The 19,017-nt window shown below is 41.1% G+C and overlaps 1 protein-coding gene across 4 annotated transcripts in view; it reads left to right on the top strand.

Moving 5' to 3' along the window:
* Nucleotides 1–19,017, top strand: part of DPYD (dihydropyrimidine dehydrogenase) — a 548,339-nt gene that overhangs the window by 133,213 nt on the left and 396,109 nt on the right. For all 4 annotated transcript variants that reach the window (XM_024570281.3, XM_053915805.1, XM_045203652.3 and 1 more), the window contains one exon: nt 11,798–11,959. In XM_024570281.3, the coding sequence (XP_024426049.2) occupies nt 11,798–11,959 (162 nt within the window). The remainder of the gene's footprint in view (nt 1–11,797; nt 11,960–19,017) is intronic.

Raw genomic sequence — 19,017 nt, 5'->3', positions numbered from 1 at the left:
ACATGCAGTGGAAAAAAATCCCTGCTTTAAACATGTTCCTTTGTTTGCTTTATTTTCAACAATGGAGATATTTTTGTCTTTTAAAATGTTACATCCAGTCCTAAGGTATTGATTTTATATTGATTTCCATACTTTATAGAATCCACATGCTCAGATTCATGTGGCTTTTATATCAAGATAAATAAATTTAATAGTACATCTCAGAGAAAAGCTGACCAAATGACTCAGTGGAGAATGGCAGGCTCGTGATCATAGCCCCCTACTGAAAGGAACCCACAAAGCTTATTGATAAATAAGCTTTTGTACTGGCAACAATGTTTTTATTTTAAAATAGCTGTCTCAATAGACGTGCTTGTGGGTGCATGTGTACCCACGTGCACCCCCCCCCACACGCATGCCACACGTGTTACAAAGCAGAGAGCAATCAATCAGCAGATTCTGTGCAACCTCCTTCTGGGTTTGCTTTCAGATTTCAATGGCTGCGTGGTTTATACCTTTATCAAATAAAACGCTGATCCTTTCCAGAATAATTTTGTCAAAGCATAACTCTAATTTTATTACTTCCTTGTTCAAAAAATGTCAGGGGCTCCCCGGTGCCTGGAAACTAAGGTCTGGATACACAACCTCTTCAGCCAGCCTATCGGTCTTTCTCCTCATTTTATGACAGAGAAGTAAGTAGATGAAAAAAGTATTAGGAATTCCACAATTTATTGCCTGGCATTTTTCAAATGTAAATATTTAAGGCAAAGAAGTAGTGATCAGACTTCCGGTTTCCTTTGGCACACAAGGCTAGTTCCTGAGTTGTGTTGATGGGTGGTGACTTATAAGCACCTCTGGCCATTCCTGGAGGACTGGCAGACACTTCCCTACCTGCCCGAAGAAGGTACCGTACTTGAGAGAACACACCTTTTAAAACCTCTGTCTCCATGGGTCATTCATGCATGTTCTTTGACTGATCCTCTCCCGACCCAAGGACAGGGACAACGGTGGGGGATTGACTGTGGGAGCCAGGGGTGGGCTGGGTGGAGGAGGGCAGAGGGGAAAACTGGGACAACTGTTGTAGAATGACAATTATGAAAAACAAGATCTCCATCCCTGTTATGTTCCTGGGGAATAAACAAGCCATTATTCTGCAGGGTTGCACATGCCATTGGGTTTAAATAAATACTTCTGAACTCACGCGTCAACTTTCTTTACAGTTAAGAGGCCAGTTTTTGCATAATGTGAAAACATGTGTTTTTCCTAGGACTGAATGCATTTGAAATTCTGCAGCTGCTGTATATTATGGGTCTGTGTCATTTGGGATTTTAATTTGGGTGAATCTTGTGGCATAGGAAGAGGGACCATAATTCTAATTAGCTTCTCCCTGTCTCATAAGATAATGTTTTCTGTATATTAATTCTGTCCTTTAAAACTTGACGAGTTAGGCTTGTTTATGCTTCACTGGTCGACATCGGATTAGTTTTATTTGCATTTTTGCCAATTTTCTTCATTCTTTTTCTCTTTCTTACCTTTTTTTTTTCTATGTTAGAATTTCCAAGGGAGAGCAGTTTACTTTTGCTTGAAATAAATACTTAAAATTGTTCATTCACTAAGGGTATGTTGTTGACATACTATCTTAGTTTTTGTTTCAGGAGCTCTTTTTATAGTTTTTCATGTTTGAAAAATATTTTCACTATGTATTAAATTCAGGGTTGGCTGTTGTTATTTCCAGCTCATAGAAAAATGTATCAGTGTCATGCCCTGATGATACTGGAAAAATCAACATAAGCCCAGTTTTTGCCCATTTGAGGGAGGAGGGGTTGTTTTAAAGATCTTTTTATCCAAGTCTTTTTATTTATCCTGCTTGGTTTTCATTGTAAATCTCAAATCTGCAGATCGACACCTTCCATCACGCTAGGGAATTTCTCATCATCTCCCTTCGCCTTCCGGAAGTCTTATTAAATATATGTTAAACCTTCTTACTTTATTATCCTTGACTCTTATCTTCAAACATTCATCTCTTTGTCTTGGGGGCTGCATTCTACGTTATTTCCTTTCATTCTGTTTTCAGGTTTCTTGACCCGTCAAACATGTTGTTAAAATGGTCCACTGAGTTTTGAGCTACAGTTTTATCTTTCATTCCTAGCAGTTTTTTTTAAATATTAAAAAAATCCCCTGCTAGGAATAGGTTTTTATTATTTCCCAATCCCATCTGTCATTTATTTTTGCACTTTGAGAGTTCTTCTCTCCAAAGTTCCCATGAGTTTGGTTATACCGCCTGTGATGTCCACTGGTCCCCCCAGAGTGCTATTTCCTTGTATGTCTGTTTATTTTTTTTAACCTCTGACTATTGATGGTCTTTGAAGCTTTATGTGTTGAAATGTTGCGAGGACTGAAATGAATGTGCATGTCTTTTAGGGATTCACTTTCGCTATGTTCTTGGAGGACTTGAAAGCAGAGGTCCGTGTTCACCTGGGTTGGCAGGAACTTTGCTGTAACCCCAAATCTTTCTCTGGAGTGCAGCTTGTCACGTTCCGTCCCTGCGCACGATGCCTTCTAAAAAAATGTTGTACCTACTATTTTAACTTTTAAAGTTATACAAGTCATAGCAAATAAGTATTTTTCAATACATGTGGAAAAGATCAATGTTTAAGATCTAATAGATATTCTAGGTTGGTTGAAACCCAGTTTTAATTAACAAACACTGGAATCGGGAAGAAACTGTTGAAAAATAAGACAAAAATATTTGCTACATCAGATATTGAAACTCACTGTAAAGCTACTATACTCAAAACAATGTGGCGTTGGTATAAGATGAAAGCTTGTATAGAGAGCCGAGTACATAGGAGAACATAATATATAAAGAAGAGGTATTTCAGTTCCTTGGAAAATGATGGGTTCCTTGAAATGTGATGGTGGTATAGTTTTCACTTTACCTTCATCACACCATCTAACAAAATTTATATGGAATATATTTTTACATATAAAAAGAAACAGACTTAAGGACAATTTTGAAGTTGCAAACTATGTGAGAGCAAATTTTACTGTGCATATTTTAAAATGTATTTTAAAATGACAGCTAACCAAACTTGAAACCAAGTGAAATTTTTTTTTAGGCTTGTTTTCAGCTAAGAGGTAACTTCTCTATTCACCAAAGAGTTCCTGAAAGTTTAAATGAGATAGTAAACCAACCCAGGAGATGCCTTGACAAAGGTCATAAACATCATGGCAGAGGTAATGCAAGTGTTGGATAGTCACGCTGGAGATGCTCTACCTCCACACTATTCAGGAACAGGGGAATCACAGGCGGGACAGCAGCTCCCCTCATCCGATGGTGGGAGTTAAAATGTTCAGTAACGGGTGCTGTTCAGCAGGAAGAAACAAGAAGTCTCCTGCGGTGGGAATGTGTTGAGCATCGCAAATGCTTATATCCCATTGTGCCGGTAATGGTGCGCTGTCTGTGCTTCCTTGAGAAATAACAGTGCCGCCATGCACTGTCTGGGGGACAAGAGTAGTCATGACAGCACTTTTAGGGTGGCTTGAAGTGGCAGAAAACTCGAGACAACTATGGGCCCATCAATTAAAAAACTGCTAACTGTTATACTGTATACTTTAGAATATTATGTCGTCTCTGCTTTGAAGATGCATTCATTATGATGTTTATTGATCTAGAAGTGTATGCCTATTAAGTGAAGAAGTGTAAGTTGTGTATTAATGTAAATAGCATAACACTGTCATTAGAAAAAACTCCACTTAGCCCTGGCTGGTGTGGCTCAGTGGAGTGAGCACTGGCCCGTGAACCAAAGAAAAAACTCCAATTTATATATATGTAAGCTAAACATAGAATAGAAGGATTTAATTTGAACTTCATCGCCTTCACTGATTGAGGTTGGGGGAGAAGTTATGAACATGCATCTTATAAATATGCACATTATGTTACTTCTACAATGAGCATGTATATTTGCAATAAAAATAATAAATTAAAAAGTCATAGTAAATTAAAGCCAAAAGGTCACAGGGTAACATGCGACAGGTCCTATTCTAACTTTTTATTTCGGGATAGAGTAATGGAAAGACTCAGGTATTTTCCCTAAATGACGAACAGTTCCACATCTGTCTGTAGATAATGTAGTTTCCCCGTATTTGCTGGTCTGAAATACCGCATTTATCATGTATTTAATTCCGTATTTAGTTAGGTTTATTTCCAAACCGTCCATTTACCCCATTGCTCTGTCTTTGACAGAACCACGGTGTGCTTGCTACTCTGCTGTGTAATATACCTTATCGTTGAGTAAGGCCTTTTCCCTGATACTGTACTTATTTTTAAGAATACCCTAACTTTTGGCTACATGTAAAAGTAATTTCACAAGATGAAAAACAAGTTCTACCCAATAATTATTGGACATTGTGTTCAGACTATAATAAAATATTGATTGACAATTATTAATTCAAGTGTAAGCTCATCTTGCCTCATTCGTCGGTTGATAGAACAGTAACTGAATTTTCCAGAATTCCACCTATAATTTTAATATGCACCTTCCTGGTGTTGAATCGGGCAAATAGCAGGATACTGAATTTACTTGTGTTACAGACAAAGGGCTAGAATATTGCTTTCAAAATATCCCATCTTCTTTAATGCGTTGTGCCGGAGAAGACAGATGAATGTTACCTTGTCTGTTGAATCATTAATGCTCATGCAAAATCTGTCTTGTTTCTGTTTTGTAACATATGCCTTTGGGCCTTTAAAAGGTTACATTTTTACTTTCAATCCCAGCCAGTACAACGTGCAGTGGTAACTGTTTTGCTTTACATCCACTTCAAAAAATGAACATTTAGTTCTGCAAAACCTTCTAGAACTCAAAGCGGTGTTTGTCAATTCATTATAAAATTTAAGCAATACAGAAACCAAAATGTAATGCCAGTATAGCTAAAGAAGGATTTTCACTGTGTGTCTTCAGCCAGCTTTCTGTGAAACAAGGAATTCCACGTTGTTTGTAGTTGTATGTCTGTGTGGACCCACTTAAACATATGCCTTTGTAAATATTTTTTAAAAATTTGAACTTTTTAAAACACAACAATGGTATATAGTCCAATTATATATAAGTATATATATATATATTTACTTATAAATTAAACTGGAATCACAATGTTTTCCTTTAGTATAACCAGGACAAAGAATAATCTGTATAAACACATAAAATACTAGTTAGAATATATTAATATTAATAGGTCAAAGTTGACATAACAGAAGCTAGACAAATGAAATTTTAATCTAACTAGCCATCTCATTGTGTAAAATAGAAATTCGAAACCCAGCAAGGCCGAGTGGTTTGTCAGAGTCACACAGCCACGTGGTGATGTGACCGAATGTTCCAGAATTCTTGCCTGGTGTGCTTCTGTCTGCATCTCACTGCTCTATCTGTATGAACAAGGTATCAATATGGTGAGCTGTTTTAGTGAGTTCAGGTGTGAGGCACCCAAGAAGTAACACATTCGCTACCATGAAGCGTCTTCTGAGTACTGCTGACATCTTGCATGGTGAATACAATGTGTCACTTCCTCATGAACAAACTGCAGCTTCGTTTTTGGAAATGACTCTGATGAATTGAAGAATTTTAAGTCACTTCTTATCATCCAACCTCATGATAATTTTGGAAGCAGTACCGGCTTTAAGCTGGGGTACGTGGGATAGACACTTTTCTGATACCCCTGTTTGTACCCACTGTGCAAAGTCTGGCCGGCAGCTGGTTTCCAGCCGTGACGCAGGAACACACTCTGCCAGACACCACAGCGCCCCGGCGGCCAGGACATCGCTCATTCCTGTCGGCGAGGAGCACAGCATCACAAAATCGTCTGACTTTACGTATTTTTTTTTCCCAGTAAAAGAAAATAGGAGTGTTACAGTCTAGCCCTAATGGCATAAATAATGCAGTTCTGCCCTTATTAAGTAATTATCTTATAAGTATGGCATTCAATAACAGTCACTGAGCTTCTTTACAGTTGTGTTTGGGGTACGATTATTTGGGGTGAGATTATTTTGAGCTCTTTCTCACCTTCAATATATGATCTTGCCATTCCACTTATTGTTGGGAATATAAATTTAGTTTTAAAACCTGACTAACGATTTCACCTGAGTACTTTTGCCTATTTAAATAACAAATGAATTTTTAAAGACAAAGCAACAACAAGAAAAGCCCCCACTGATTTTCTCTGTGTTTTTGAATCTTAGTAACCAGTATATTTTAAATTAAATCAGATACGGAGCAATTCTCAGTTATTTCCCAGGTAACCGGCGACGTGTGTGCTGCTGCGTTTCCGGGACAGCGCCCTTCAGAAGAGGGAGGCGTGCGAAGCTTAACGGTAATACACCCAGGCCCTAGGTTTCTACTTCAGAACCCTAGACACCGCGCGCCCCTTTAGCATGTATTTGTTTCTGTCCAGGTAAAAAAAAAAGATAATAACATTTAAGCCATCATTCTGGTTGCCTGTTAAAAAGATACACAACTTAGTTGAATTCCAAGGAACAGTAATCTCAATGACAAATACCATTTATGATACAAAATGAGAGAGATGAAATTCTTTCTTGCTGTCTGTCTGAGTCTACTCCCTAACGTGAGTTTCCTTTCATAAACATTAACATCTAAACACGTAGAATTAACACCTTTAAAAAAGTCTTTTTAAGAGAAAAAGCCTAGGGGGGTGGCTTGAGAACTCAAATTTATCACATCTATCTTATGCTCTGTAAGGTACTGGGCCTCTTATCCCTGTCAAGTTTTTGAAAAAAACAAAACCACTGCGTGTAAATATGACTCAGAAGGGCTATTGGCTGCGTTTCCCAAGCCGTGAAGCTGGGTTTGGAGCCTTCGCGTCTCCGCCCAGTCACGTGGCGCGAGCCAGGTTCAAACCTGGCAGCTGTTCGGAATCCCAGGAGCACGCACACGGGTGCATGTATGTTTTTAGTTCAGCATCCCAAGGTCAGATAAAATTTTGATTTTCCACAAGAATGGCTCTTTCCTGACATGTTGTGAGCCTCAAGTGCATTTGTAGTTCTAAAAGTCTCCTCGTGTAACTTTTCTGAAACGTAGTGTATCTGACACATGGAGAGCGGGTTTTCAGCATAAAACCAGCCAGACCTGTTCTTCTGTTCCCATTTGTTCCGACGAGCAGGTGAGGACTATGGCGGTAGGGATTGCTGTGTGTTCCTTGCGTGATATTTCCCCCAGTCCCTCGACAAATGTGGGGAGCCACGTAGGTTGTTTATTAGGGATGCTGACGGCCAGACAGGGTTCCTTGTGTCTGCTTTCTCTGGGTGCTCCTAGTGACATTGGCTGTATAATCAACGCCCATCAGCCCTCTCCCCAGTAGGTCGCTCAACACAGAACGATAAGTAATGTTAATTCACCCTTCTCACATGTGCCAACTTACTGAAATTTACCCAAGTATTTTTTTTTTTAAATGCAACAGATTGGAGTTTATCTTGGAAGGGTACTTCCATCTGTGAGAACTGTCACTGGAAGAGAGAAGAACACTTTAAAATAAACCCACCAGCTGCGTTGATAAAGTTCTGGTGATAGGCAGGCCCGAGGAGGGCGGGACTCTTTGGGAAGTCAGTCAGACCATATGAGCGGGGAGCTGGCTTGTGGGTTTTTCCTGTTTCTCGATAATGACTTTGAACTCCATTAAGTGGTAGCGGGATAACACTAATGTAGTTGCAAGCTGTAACTGTAAAATGAAAAGCAAAGAATGAATGTTCACGTTATCTTAAAATAACTTGCATATGTTGTACCTTAGAACATGGTCTGAAAACCCCAGCGAATAATAGAAAATTCAACACCTGCAAAGTGTCGGTGAGCTAACGGACCGAAGAACATTTGATGCCGATGCCTCTTCTTTTGTGTTGATGTACAAACAGCAAACATGTCCAGCGTTATTATTATTTTTTTTTTGCCTTTTAGATTTTTGTTTAAAGAAGGGGCAAAAGTGCTCATGCTTTTTACATAAAATAAATCTTTGAACAGATCTGGTATTTATTTTTCATCCCTCCTAACAGAGCACTATACATTTTATTTTTATACAGTCACAGTCCAAGACTATGTTTGTGACTGACTGAATAACATGGAGAAACCAGCTGAAGTGGTTCTGAGTTTTCTAGGAGACTGCTGGGTATCTTTAAAGTACCCTTCTAAATTTAAATTTTATAGCCTTTCCTTTTACGAAGGCTTGAGAGCTCACAGAGTAGGAGTCAGACCTCTTGTTTAGAAGGAGGACTCAAGAAATCATGCCACTTACTCTGAGACAAAAAAAAATATATTGATCTTGAAGTTCTCGATGGGCCGAGTTGAAGCGGTGTTCCCTTTCTAACAGGTTTCCTTGGCTCTGAGCACCCAGGTCCTTAGCAGTGGAGTTCTGTGCTGCTTCTCCAGCCGTATCTGTGAGAGGTGGATGTGAGAGGTGGGTGGGGCGGTGACTTCTGGATCCCCACCGAGTGCAGGCTCAGCCCGATTGTGAAACTGCGTCTATATGCCTGACAGTGCTCTCCTTGTTTGGTGTCACTGTGGCGTCTTTGCATTTCCTACCTGTCCGCTCCCTTTCTGCGAATTTCCACGTCATCTGTATGGTGATCTCCCCAGTTAGTCCCTCAGTACTGGCCCCCCGCTGTTAAGAAGTATCAGTACTCAACCCTCAGGTGGTCATCAAAATTCTCTATAATTACATGCAAGCTCTTTCTAAAACTTGTGTCTTCAGGTCATCATTTCCTAAGTGGGGGGATGAACAGTTATAGCCACATTGCCAAGGTATTGTGCCCAGGTGACTTCAGAACACTCCTGAATGTTCACGCGTATGTCATCCCCTCCTTCCTGAGTCCTGCCACCCAGAATCACTGTCACTGCCACAGTTCAAAGCTGATTCTAAACCTCAGCCTGAAATGACGTCTTCCCCTGATACCGAAGCGTCCTGGCCTCAGGGAGCATGAACTTGACACTTTTAAACATCGCCATGGTGCCTTTTGTTTACAAAACACTCAGTAATTCTGGCCAATTTTTAAGAATGTCATAGCTGCCTACAATTTTATTTTGGTGTAAGGGTTGGACGTGGAGTCGAGACTGTGGAAGAATTACCGAGCTGTTTCATTGTCACCGATGTCCTGTCCATGGTCGTTTGACAAATCGCGAGCCATGAATGTGATTTTAAGTGTTTTATTTGTTATATACTTAAAAAAATATGCCGTGTTCTCTTCTTACGTCATCATTTTATGTGCAATAGCGAAACTCCCTTCGGGGCGTATCAGCAACAGATGCCCTTGGGGGAAGGTCCCTCGGTGTTTCATTAGTTGTGTGCTTTTCCCCCAGACACCCCGAAGAGTGATCTGCAATCGGTGTTTTTCTCTATGATGGTGTTTTCATATTATAAGAACACTTTTCATTGTGCAACAGGATTTTTGAGTCAGTGAGTCAGGCAATACAGGTTGTTAACCAATCATGTCAGAGGTTCCTGAGATGTCAAGTAGGAGGAGAACATTCTGACAATGAACCTGAGATTTTCTCCAGAAGTGGCTAGTGGCTGAGTTGTGCGTGCCGAGTGAGAGCGTTCGTGGGTGTAAGCAGGAACTCAGGATGTCGGCTCAGGAGCAGACCAATTAATTTTAAGTTGGCTTTTGTTTATTGTGACTGTTACTAAGTAAAATTGTCCAAGATCAGAAAATAAGGCCAAGCAAATGTTTGTGTAAGTTACTACTATCATACTAAATATTTTTTAAAAATAAATACAAGGTGACACCGAAGTATTATTTAGGTTTTCTAGGAAAAATAACCAGTGGTTCACTGTGCTATTTAATATTAATTAAAAGATTTGCATACAGCAGAGATGCAATTAATTTCTGTTCAGTAGAAAGATACTTCTGCAACTTATTTTGGAAGTATTTGTGAAGAATTCCTATAGGCTGTTACTTCAGTATTCTGTAGAAGTCCCAGTTTAAGCCATGCCAGCTTCAAATGCCCTTCGAATCAGTTTTACTATTTAAGTAATTCTTTATTTACTAATGAGTCAAATAAAATCATTGACACACGCTCCTTTCATATGTTAGAGAGTTTTATGTTAACTTTTGAAAATTGTACTGTGACAGTCTAGTGCTTTATTATGGGCCCCTATTGGTGACATTAATGAAGATATGACAAACACGGGAAAACATGACCAAATTTGTGGGAACAATCAGCTCTCAATCTCTTGAATTCAGTAACAAAGACTTTAAACTTGTAACAACTTTCCATGATGCTGAAGGAAAGATCAACAGTAACGGCACTGTAACTGTGTTTTGTAATCTGTCCAGTGATTATCAGTGTGCTTTAGTGTTCGCATGCACCTTGGCCTTCAGGGGACAGAAATACGGCTTTGAATCCCAGCTCTGCAAGTCGTGTACCACACGATCCTTCGGCAGATTATTCAGCCTTTCTCCCTAGGTTACCTTATTGATAAGTTTCACGACACACGCTTCCTGTGTGTTCAGAAAATATGCACCGAAGGACCATTTGTGTGCCAGACATGACTGCTGGTTGCCAAGGAGACAAATGCAGTTAGCCCATCATGAGTGCTGTTGGAACCATGCATTAAAATCTATTTTTAAATGTGTTATTCAGTTACAGAATGTCAGTGTGATTCTTTTAAAATAGATCGCAGTATTCTGGCTATGTGTTTAATTGTTTCATCTATTTTGTTTGCCTTTTCTTTGCCTGAATTTCCATCAAGATTATTTTAAAGTATTTTTCTGCTTGCTTCAATTTCTGGATCACCTGGGGGTCTGTCTCATTTATGTTTTTTTTTTTCTCCCTCTAATTAGGAGACATTTAGTTCTGTCTTTTCTTATGCCTAAAAATTTTTGATTGAGTGCTGGGCAGCTAAAGAATAAACAAAGAAAGGCCTGGAGAAGTACTGGAGCTCTACCAGGATCAATCAGTAGTAAAGCTATTTCTCATCAGCATTCTGTATTGTCTAATAATTTGTGTCTATGGCTGGGTTATTCACAGAAGCAATGTATATGATCGCAAGGACCTTCAAAAGTATTTTAAGCAAAGCCTAAGGTAAAATAAATGCATTCGTTTCATCCTGTTAAGTGCATTCCACCATCGCTTTTTATAAATGTATTTCTGAGCAGTTCCATATTTACAGAAGCATTGTGAAGACGGCACAGAGAATTCCTCCATACACCTGCCCGTGGTTTCCCCATTATTAACACTGACTTTATAGCACATTTGTTACAATTACTGAAACGTTGTTTGTATATCATTATTAACTAAGGCTATAGTATCTCCAGATTTCCTTTGTACTGACTTCCCATTTTCTGACCTCGGAATCTTTCCGGAATAACATACTACATTTAGTTCTCCCATCTCCTTAGTGTCCTCTTGGCTGATACAGTTTCTCAAATTGTCGTTCTTTTTGACGTACTTGACAGTTTGGAGGGTTACTGGTCAGGCCTCAATTTTACTTTTGATTAAAGGAAGAATTGCCTCCAGCTTATTATTAATTCTTTGGTAAATGATGATATTTCCACATTGCGGACAAGTTGGTTTCCAAAGACTCGGTGAAAAGTGCGCAGATTCTGAGCAGGTCTGAACGAGGCAGATGTGCGAAGGGAGAGGTGCGGGGTGCACTGTCACGGCCGGGTCCGGGTTCCCGGGCAAGGGGGTGGTGTCTGCACCTTTGCTCAACATCACGCTGTTTATCTTCAACCCAATCGCCTAACAGAAAAAATTCAGGTCATAATTTGAGTGTGTAAGGTATATTGCTAGATAACAAATGTTTTGTTTTATTTTGGCAGAACTATTATGGAGCTGCTAAGATGATTTTTTCAGACAACCCCCTGGGTCTGACCTGCGGGATGGTTTGCCCGACCTCTGATCTCTGTGTAGGCGGGTGCAACTTGTACGCCACCGAAGAGGGGCCGGTTAATATCGGTGGATTGCAGCAGTTCGCTACTGAGGTGAGACTGACACATGATTTCTCCCCCTCACAGCACAAAGATGTTAAAGTAACTGGAGTCCTTGGCCCTCTGTTGATTTCCAACATGGTTAGTGTGACGTGCCGCTAAAGTGTAGGAGGTACGCGTTTTGTGCCATAAACAGTATTTTTTATTCCACAACTTGACTACAAATAATGAAACTTTATAAAACCATATGTCAGACTAATTGCAATCCCAGAAGGTTATTAAAATACTTTGACGGAAAGTTACATAAATTAGAGGATCTGAAAATAGAATTTATTCATCAACTTTGCACTGGAGTATCTCGAGTAGACCCCATTATGAAAGGGCAGTCTTGCTTAACTGATTCTTTCCTCCGAAACTCTTCTTTAATCTTCACAGCTTGAAATAACACATCAGTATTATTCTGTAATATTTGGTAAGTAATAGAGGTTAGGGAACGTTCAAACACCCTGAAACTGAACAGTATTCATTACCATGAGCTGTTTGTAAACTCAGGCATGTGAAGTACGCAGGCTGTTTGGATACTGTTGTATAATGGAATGAGACAGAAGCCTTTTCCCTGTTTGTTTGATGAGTTTGGGCCGAGGCGTTCTGTCTCGGGAGCCCTTTGGAAATGGCTGGGCTCCTTGGGGTCTCTCGTGGGGAGCCCGCCACCAGGTCAGCTCACATGTGCCATGCTTTGAGGGGCAGGGGAAGGTTTTGTAACCCTTGGGGTCCAGTTTGCTACAAGGCCAATTAAATGCCTGTCAACCCTAGATTTTTAGTTAATAACTTCCCTATCTGGGTTTGTCACCTTAAACGCGATGCGTTCTTTCCGTGTCGGGCCCTGCCCGTAATACCCCTCACTCTTCAGCCGCACTTTGCTTTTAGTAATAAATCAGGGTTATCCCCTCCCTGCGTCCTGACAGGTTAATTCTGAGGAAGGGCTCCTGGGAATGAGAAAATTGAAACAATTTGAGGGTGCGAGTTGTTGCAATAAATTCTAGGATTTAATTTCTTTTCTCGCCAAATTCAAAATTGCATTAGGCTTACCTAGCCAGTGCAAGGTATGATCTTTACAACCTGAGAAAATCCTTCGTTGATGGAGAAGATTCACTTGAATTCTTCCCACATCTGTCTTGGGGGACTCGTGGTCTCTTCATTAAACCCGGGCCGGCTTGCCAGGGTGTCGCAAGTGAAAGGTCGCACAATATGTATATGAACTGACACTGCATGTCAAAACAAAACGAGTTAAAATAATGTTAGTTTTTCAGTGACCTGGGGCAGAGAGAGAGACTGAGAGAGAGAGAGAGACAGACAGACAGCATTCCTCTGAGAACTCTCTCTTGGTTTTAATGATGTTCCACCTTCCGAAGCAAAGGCCTATTTGTTTAAGACATGCATAGATTAGGACGGCGCTGAAGGCATTCTAAGCCAATCATTGGCATTTAGCATAAGAATATGTTTTCCTATTTCATTCCAATTATACTTGGTGTAAATGTGGCCTCACGTATCTTTACTGAATCATAAAGAAAAATCTCCTAGGGAAATTGTGTAGAACGGCTCTCCGTTCATTCTTTGAAGTGTGCCACTTAGGACAAGCTGTTCTAGAAGGCTCTATCTTCCCTGGGTCAAAGGCGGTACGCTTACATTTACCCCACTGTCGAAATGGTTGTGACAATAAGCAAAACACAAACAATGCGCTAGCTTACCGCCAGTGAAAAGGAGAAATGTAATGTACAAAATACTGTCATTCTTTCAAACTATTGACCTATTGATATGAGTGCTTAAGTCAAAGCAGAACATGATGCAAATAGTTTTCTATTTTGGTTGTTTGGTAACACAATGATTGATTTTTGACCTTTAAAGAAATAGAAATCTATTTTTCAACCAAATTAAATAAAGGTTAGGGAAGCAGGCTGAAGTAGCATGATATTTTTCAAAATTGCTTTTCCTATAACTTATCAGTGATTTTTAAAATATCAGCCCTGTGGTCTGCCGTTTTTGGTTCAGTCCCTCCCTTACACTCTTCCAGGGCACATGGGCGTGTGATTCGGAGGGACTGCGGGAGAGGGAAGTAAATCACACAAAGGATGGCCGGCAGTAGGATCGGGAGGCCAGCTGCCCTCCTTGTCCTGGTGTTACTCGTGTGCCGCTTTTCTTCAGTCCTCTGCCGGCCCACGCCTGCCACGGCTGAGCACCAGGCGCTCGTGAGCACCTTTGGGACACGCAGGCTGGGGGCTGCCTCTTTCATGGAGGCAGGTCTTCGTAGTTCAGTCAGGTCTAACAACAGTGCTTTCATAAGGTACTTTGGCAATCAAACATTAATAATAGGATTTTGGTTTGGATTTTCTTATCAATTTCATAAGAGTTTAAAAATTTCTCTGTAGAAATCTAACCCTTGAAATGTTTATTTTAAACTGTATTTGAGCCCTAACCTGTGTGGCTCAGTGGGTTGGGCATCATCCTACACAGTGAACGGTCGCTGGTTCGATTCCCAGTCCAGGCGCGTGCCCGGGTTGTGGGTTCTGCCTGGACGAGGTGCATACGAGAGGCAGTGACCGATGTTTTTCTCTCTCACGTCAATGTTTCTTTCCCTTCCCCTCTCTCTAAAATAAATAAATAAAATATTTTCAAAAATAAAAAATAAATGTGTTTGAGTAACTAATTCAATTTTTGAGGCATCTTATCACATTTAACAGACCAACTACACTCTCCTTGCCTCTCAAATTATCTGATGAATTGTTGCAAAGGGAGAATGAAGTGAGATTAGACCTTTTTACTCATTCCCTAAAGCCTCAAAAGTAACTCTAAGTAGATAATTAGCTTCATGTCAAGTCCGTGTTCTTCTGCTGATGTGGAAGAGTGACGGAGGCAATATAGACCACCCAAAATTAAAGTTCCACGGCCCCAACATTGGGCTTGAAATGTTAGAATTAGCGAGGGCCAGAGGGTCATTATTTGAAATTGTTGCCTCGATTATGAACTTTTAGGAGTAACTACATTAGATTAGCACATTGCTGTCTAAAGCTAGTATTTATGTTTCGCAATGAGCACTCTCTGAGGTTACTGAGTACCTCTTACGTTCACACCATTGTTGTGGCGTTCACGTCTCGATACTGTGCTTCTAGTTTAGTTTCTGTCCTTTCCGTTAGGAATGGAACTGACACATGAATTCCAGACTAACCCAGGTAACTCGCTGGGCGGAGAGTTACTCTTTAGGTTTTGGATGAAGTGTATCATCTCTCAGCAAGTTTTTCATGTCACCTCTCATTTGGCATTACCCAGTGCTTGTCCCTGCCTCCTACACTATTTATACACCATCGTATGCTAGCATTTATTTCTCTACTTCATGGAGTGAACACAGTTCACATCAATTTGATCCAAACTTACAATAAAATGGCACCGGAATTCGATCAGTACTGATAATACAAAAAAAACCCAAAAAAAAACCCAACCCACTATTATAACTTAAGGACCATTGTACATTTTGCATTGTACATTTACATTTTGTTTCAGTGCCGCAATGATCTGTTGGCAGGGCTGGGAATGAAGAAGGAACATGCTCACTCAAGTTGCTTTGTGAAAAAAATATTTTTTCCACCATGTCCCTTTGGAACACGAAGGCCACTGGAAGCCTTCAGCTTTTGTCTTGGACAGGCATATCCAAGGGGAACATAGAAATGTGTACACAGATAAATAACAGAATATCGCATGTACTCTCCTGAATAATGTACTTTTGTGATACATTCCCTCTCTCACAGAAAAGTGGAGACAAAGAACAGGAACCCGTGTAGTCCTCAAATTGAAAACGGTGTCGACAAACGTGCATAAACTGGAATGTGAGCTTGGGTACCTCCAGCTGTGTGCTCTGTTGGTTGATTTATAAGTTAGATCACCAACGGGGTGAGGCTCCTTGGAAAGGACGTTATTGAGAATTAGTCCAGGGAGGCGGACGGGCTGGTGCCAACACCCAGTGTAATAAGGCCCCACTAGGAAAGGATTCAATCAAACAAACGTTGGTTGAGCGTCGATTAGAACTAAGAGTTGTTGAAGGCTGCTTCTAAACTACAGGTCCTGAGAAACCTCGTGGTTTCTCGGGAAATGAAAGCCAACAACTGAAATTTCATAGCAAACGCAATAAGCCATATATATGTGTTTGCATTAGCATCCTCGGACTGATAATCCGGTCTTCGTTAATTTTTGTCACTCGGTGTTGGAGGTGATCAGACCTTCCTGCAAAGAAAAGGACCGGGATGCAGGGGAAGTGCAGTTACACTACACCTTAGTGGCACAGATGTCCACGCATTCTGGTGCTATCTCACTCTAAGAAGTGCATAAACAACCCTGAGTCAGGTCAGCCACGTGACATTTTTCCCACCTTGGACAGGAGGAAACCAAGGATCAAAGTGACTAAAAAGTCACAGGTAACATCAAACAAAGTCCCATGGCCTTGGAGGATGATAGGTGCTGAGAACTTGAGTGATCCTCACATTAGCCCTGTAGGTAAATACCATTCACATCCAATTTATGCATAAGTAACAGAGGCTCCATGAATTCGTTTGCTTCCATAAGCTGACCTCTGATAAGGTTGGGTCTAACCTGTATGATTTCTCAGGTTCTCCCCGGCCCAGGTAACGGCACAAGTCACCCATGCAAATTCCGTGGAAACCAGGTTTTCTGACCACAGGTGCACAGGATTCCACCTGTCAGCTCAGCCGCAGGGACCTTGGGCACGGACCTCCCTGCTCACAGGGTGCGGTCACTGTGCCTCAGTTACCGTGAGCTCGGACACCACTCAGACACACAACCTACTAAAGTAGGTTGTCTGAGATGCATGTGCAGGCTTAGGCGTTTTCCTGGATTATGCATGTCACCAAAAAGCTTCTTTCTTTCTCCTTCCAGCCGTCAAAAGAATGTTGTATAGCCGGGTTCCAGGTTTTGCGAGGCCTGAGATAATGAACTTTGTGTCTCTTCTTTGAAACACAACGCGAAGGCCCTCCTGCAGAATTTAAATACAGAGCCTCGGCAGGGCTCCGTGCAGCGAGGGACCTGGCGCTTCAGCTGACATCTGCGGTGTTGCTTTAGTTTGGGAAGCCTGCGCCAGCCTTCGGGAGAGCTGGTCTACACCCAGATTTAGGGACGAGTCCAGCATATTTATGAGACCGTTTGGCAAGCCGATCAATTAGATCTATCAGCTCACGTACCTAATCAAACACTAAGATAAGTTGCCACAATAGTGAATAATAACCAATGATTATCACCGGTACCTGTTACAGGCCGTTTAAAAATAGAATATGGATCACAGGGCAGTTGTTAGATTAATGATTCCACACACCGCCCGCTCTGCCCCTCATCTCTGCCTGTACCATCTCCGAGTTAAATTTCTCCAAACTGCTGTTTGAAAGAATACTTTCAATAGTTTGTGAATACTGTTCATACAAGAAAGGGCGATCACTTCTGGGAGAAAGAAGAGGCGGACGAAAGGTGCACATTAAACAGTAATGACGTCAGTAGGCTGCACCCTGGTGTGGTGTTGCTCTCAGGGTACCAGTGCAAGTAGTGTCCATTAAGGCTTGATTTGCGTCTCTTCCCTTTCGGTCTTAATGCAGTGATTAATAGAAAGGAATGATGTCTTGATAGAGTTCACTAAATGTCTGACATTTTTCTCCCAAAATCTCTAGAAAGCTATTAAAAATACTCAGTGCTGGCACCATGATTGATAATAAAACCGCAGGACTGACGGAATTGCTAGATGATTTTCATCACAATATTTTAGTTTGTTTTAAAACTAGGTACTTGTACCTAGAGCTTTAAATATAAAGATAAATTTCAGAGATTTGCAGCAATAACTTTGAAAAATTGGCCAGAATTGCATGGTGGTTAGGATTATTTGCTATTGTTTTTCTTTTTTCCTGAGTTTTTTTGTAAGTGCAAATACATGCAGTCTTGTGGGCACCTTGCATTTCAGAACGATGGGCTGTCATGGATTTGAGTCTAACCAACTTAAACTATGTACACTTTTATAAATGTTTCATGGATAGTGGTACAAAGTAGTATAAAGCAATGACACTGTATCAGCACGAATCATACGCCAGAGGCAGGATGCTGTGAGTTAAGATTTAAACCACCCGTTTTTCTCCAAAGTATAATAACAAAAGAAATATAATAAGTACATAGTAAAACTTAATGGCTGAGGTAAAAGGGAAGATAGCAACCCTCTGGGGCCGTGAGTGGTATGGAACTACTCAGCAGTGAACACGGGACTTGGGCCTCTCTCTGGGAGGCTCTGCCCAACGATGGGGCTGACGGGGAATCTGACTGCGAGGGGCAGTAAGGGCTGAAAGCGTTGTGCATAGGAGACCAGGGCACTCCCGCAGCCCCGGCAGAAAGTTGAAAAGGAGGTGCTGGGGCCGATGCAAAGCTGCAGAGAGAAGCGGACAGCTGTATCCAGAGTGTGGGGCACGTGTCTGGTGGCCATGACACATGACCAGCTCTGTGACATCTTTAAGTATCACCTGGGGACAGGAGCTCTGGCTTCCAGTAAGAAACCTGGTTCTGCCATTGGGGGCAGAGTGATGCTGGGTGGTGGCCCCCACGCACCTGATACAGGAAGCAGGAGGGTAAGAAACACTTGACTCAGAATAAGTCTGAAACAGAAAACTCAAAACCACATTAGAAAAGCTGATGCTACCAAAGACTCAACCCATGGTTGATGGTGTCCTGAGGATCAGAAATAGTGCCATAGCTAGGCCTTCGAGATACATAGGCAAGGAGTAAAGTTACATCATTAAATGAATAGGGATGAGTTGGTATGGAAATTAGCTGATGGAAAATGTTTACTAAAATGACACCACCAATAAAAAGATTTTTGGACTGGGTACAGACACAGATGTAATGGGTGAACTAAAGAAAATACAGATCTGAGAAATTCAACCAGAGCACAGTAGAGATATGTAAGTTCAATTCTGACTGCCTTCTAATTTCTGTCCTTTAATTATTTCATTGACCCACTCGGAGTGGCAGCAGATCCGTAGTTCCTCCTGTAAATGCAGAGCCGTCACCGCTAGCATAGC

This window comes from Desmodus rotundus, chromosome 12 (assembly GCF_022682495.2).
Source record: "Desmodus rotundus isolate HL8 chromosome 12, HLdesRot8A.1, whole genome shotgun sequence".
NCBI lineage: Eukaryota > Metazoa > Chordata > Mammalia > Chiroptera > Phyllostomidae > Desmodus > Desmodus rotundus.
This window is presented reverse-complemented; position numbering and strand designations above follow the sequence as displayed.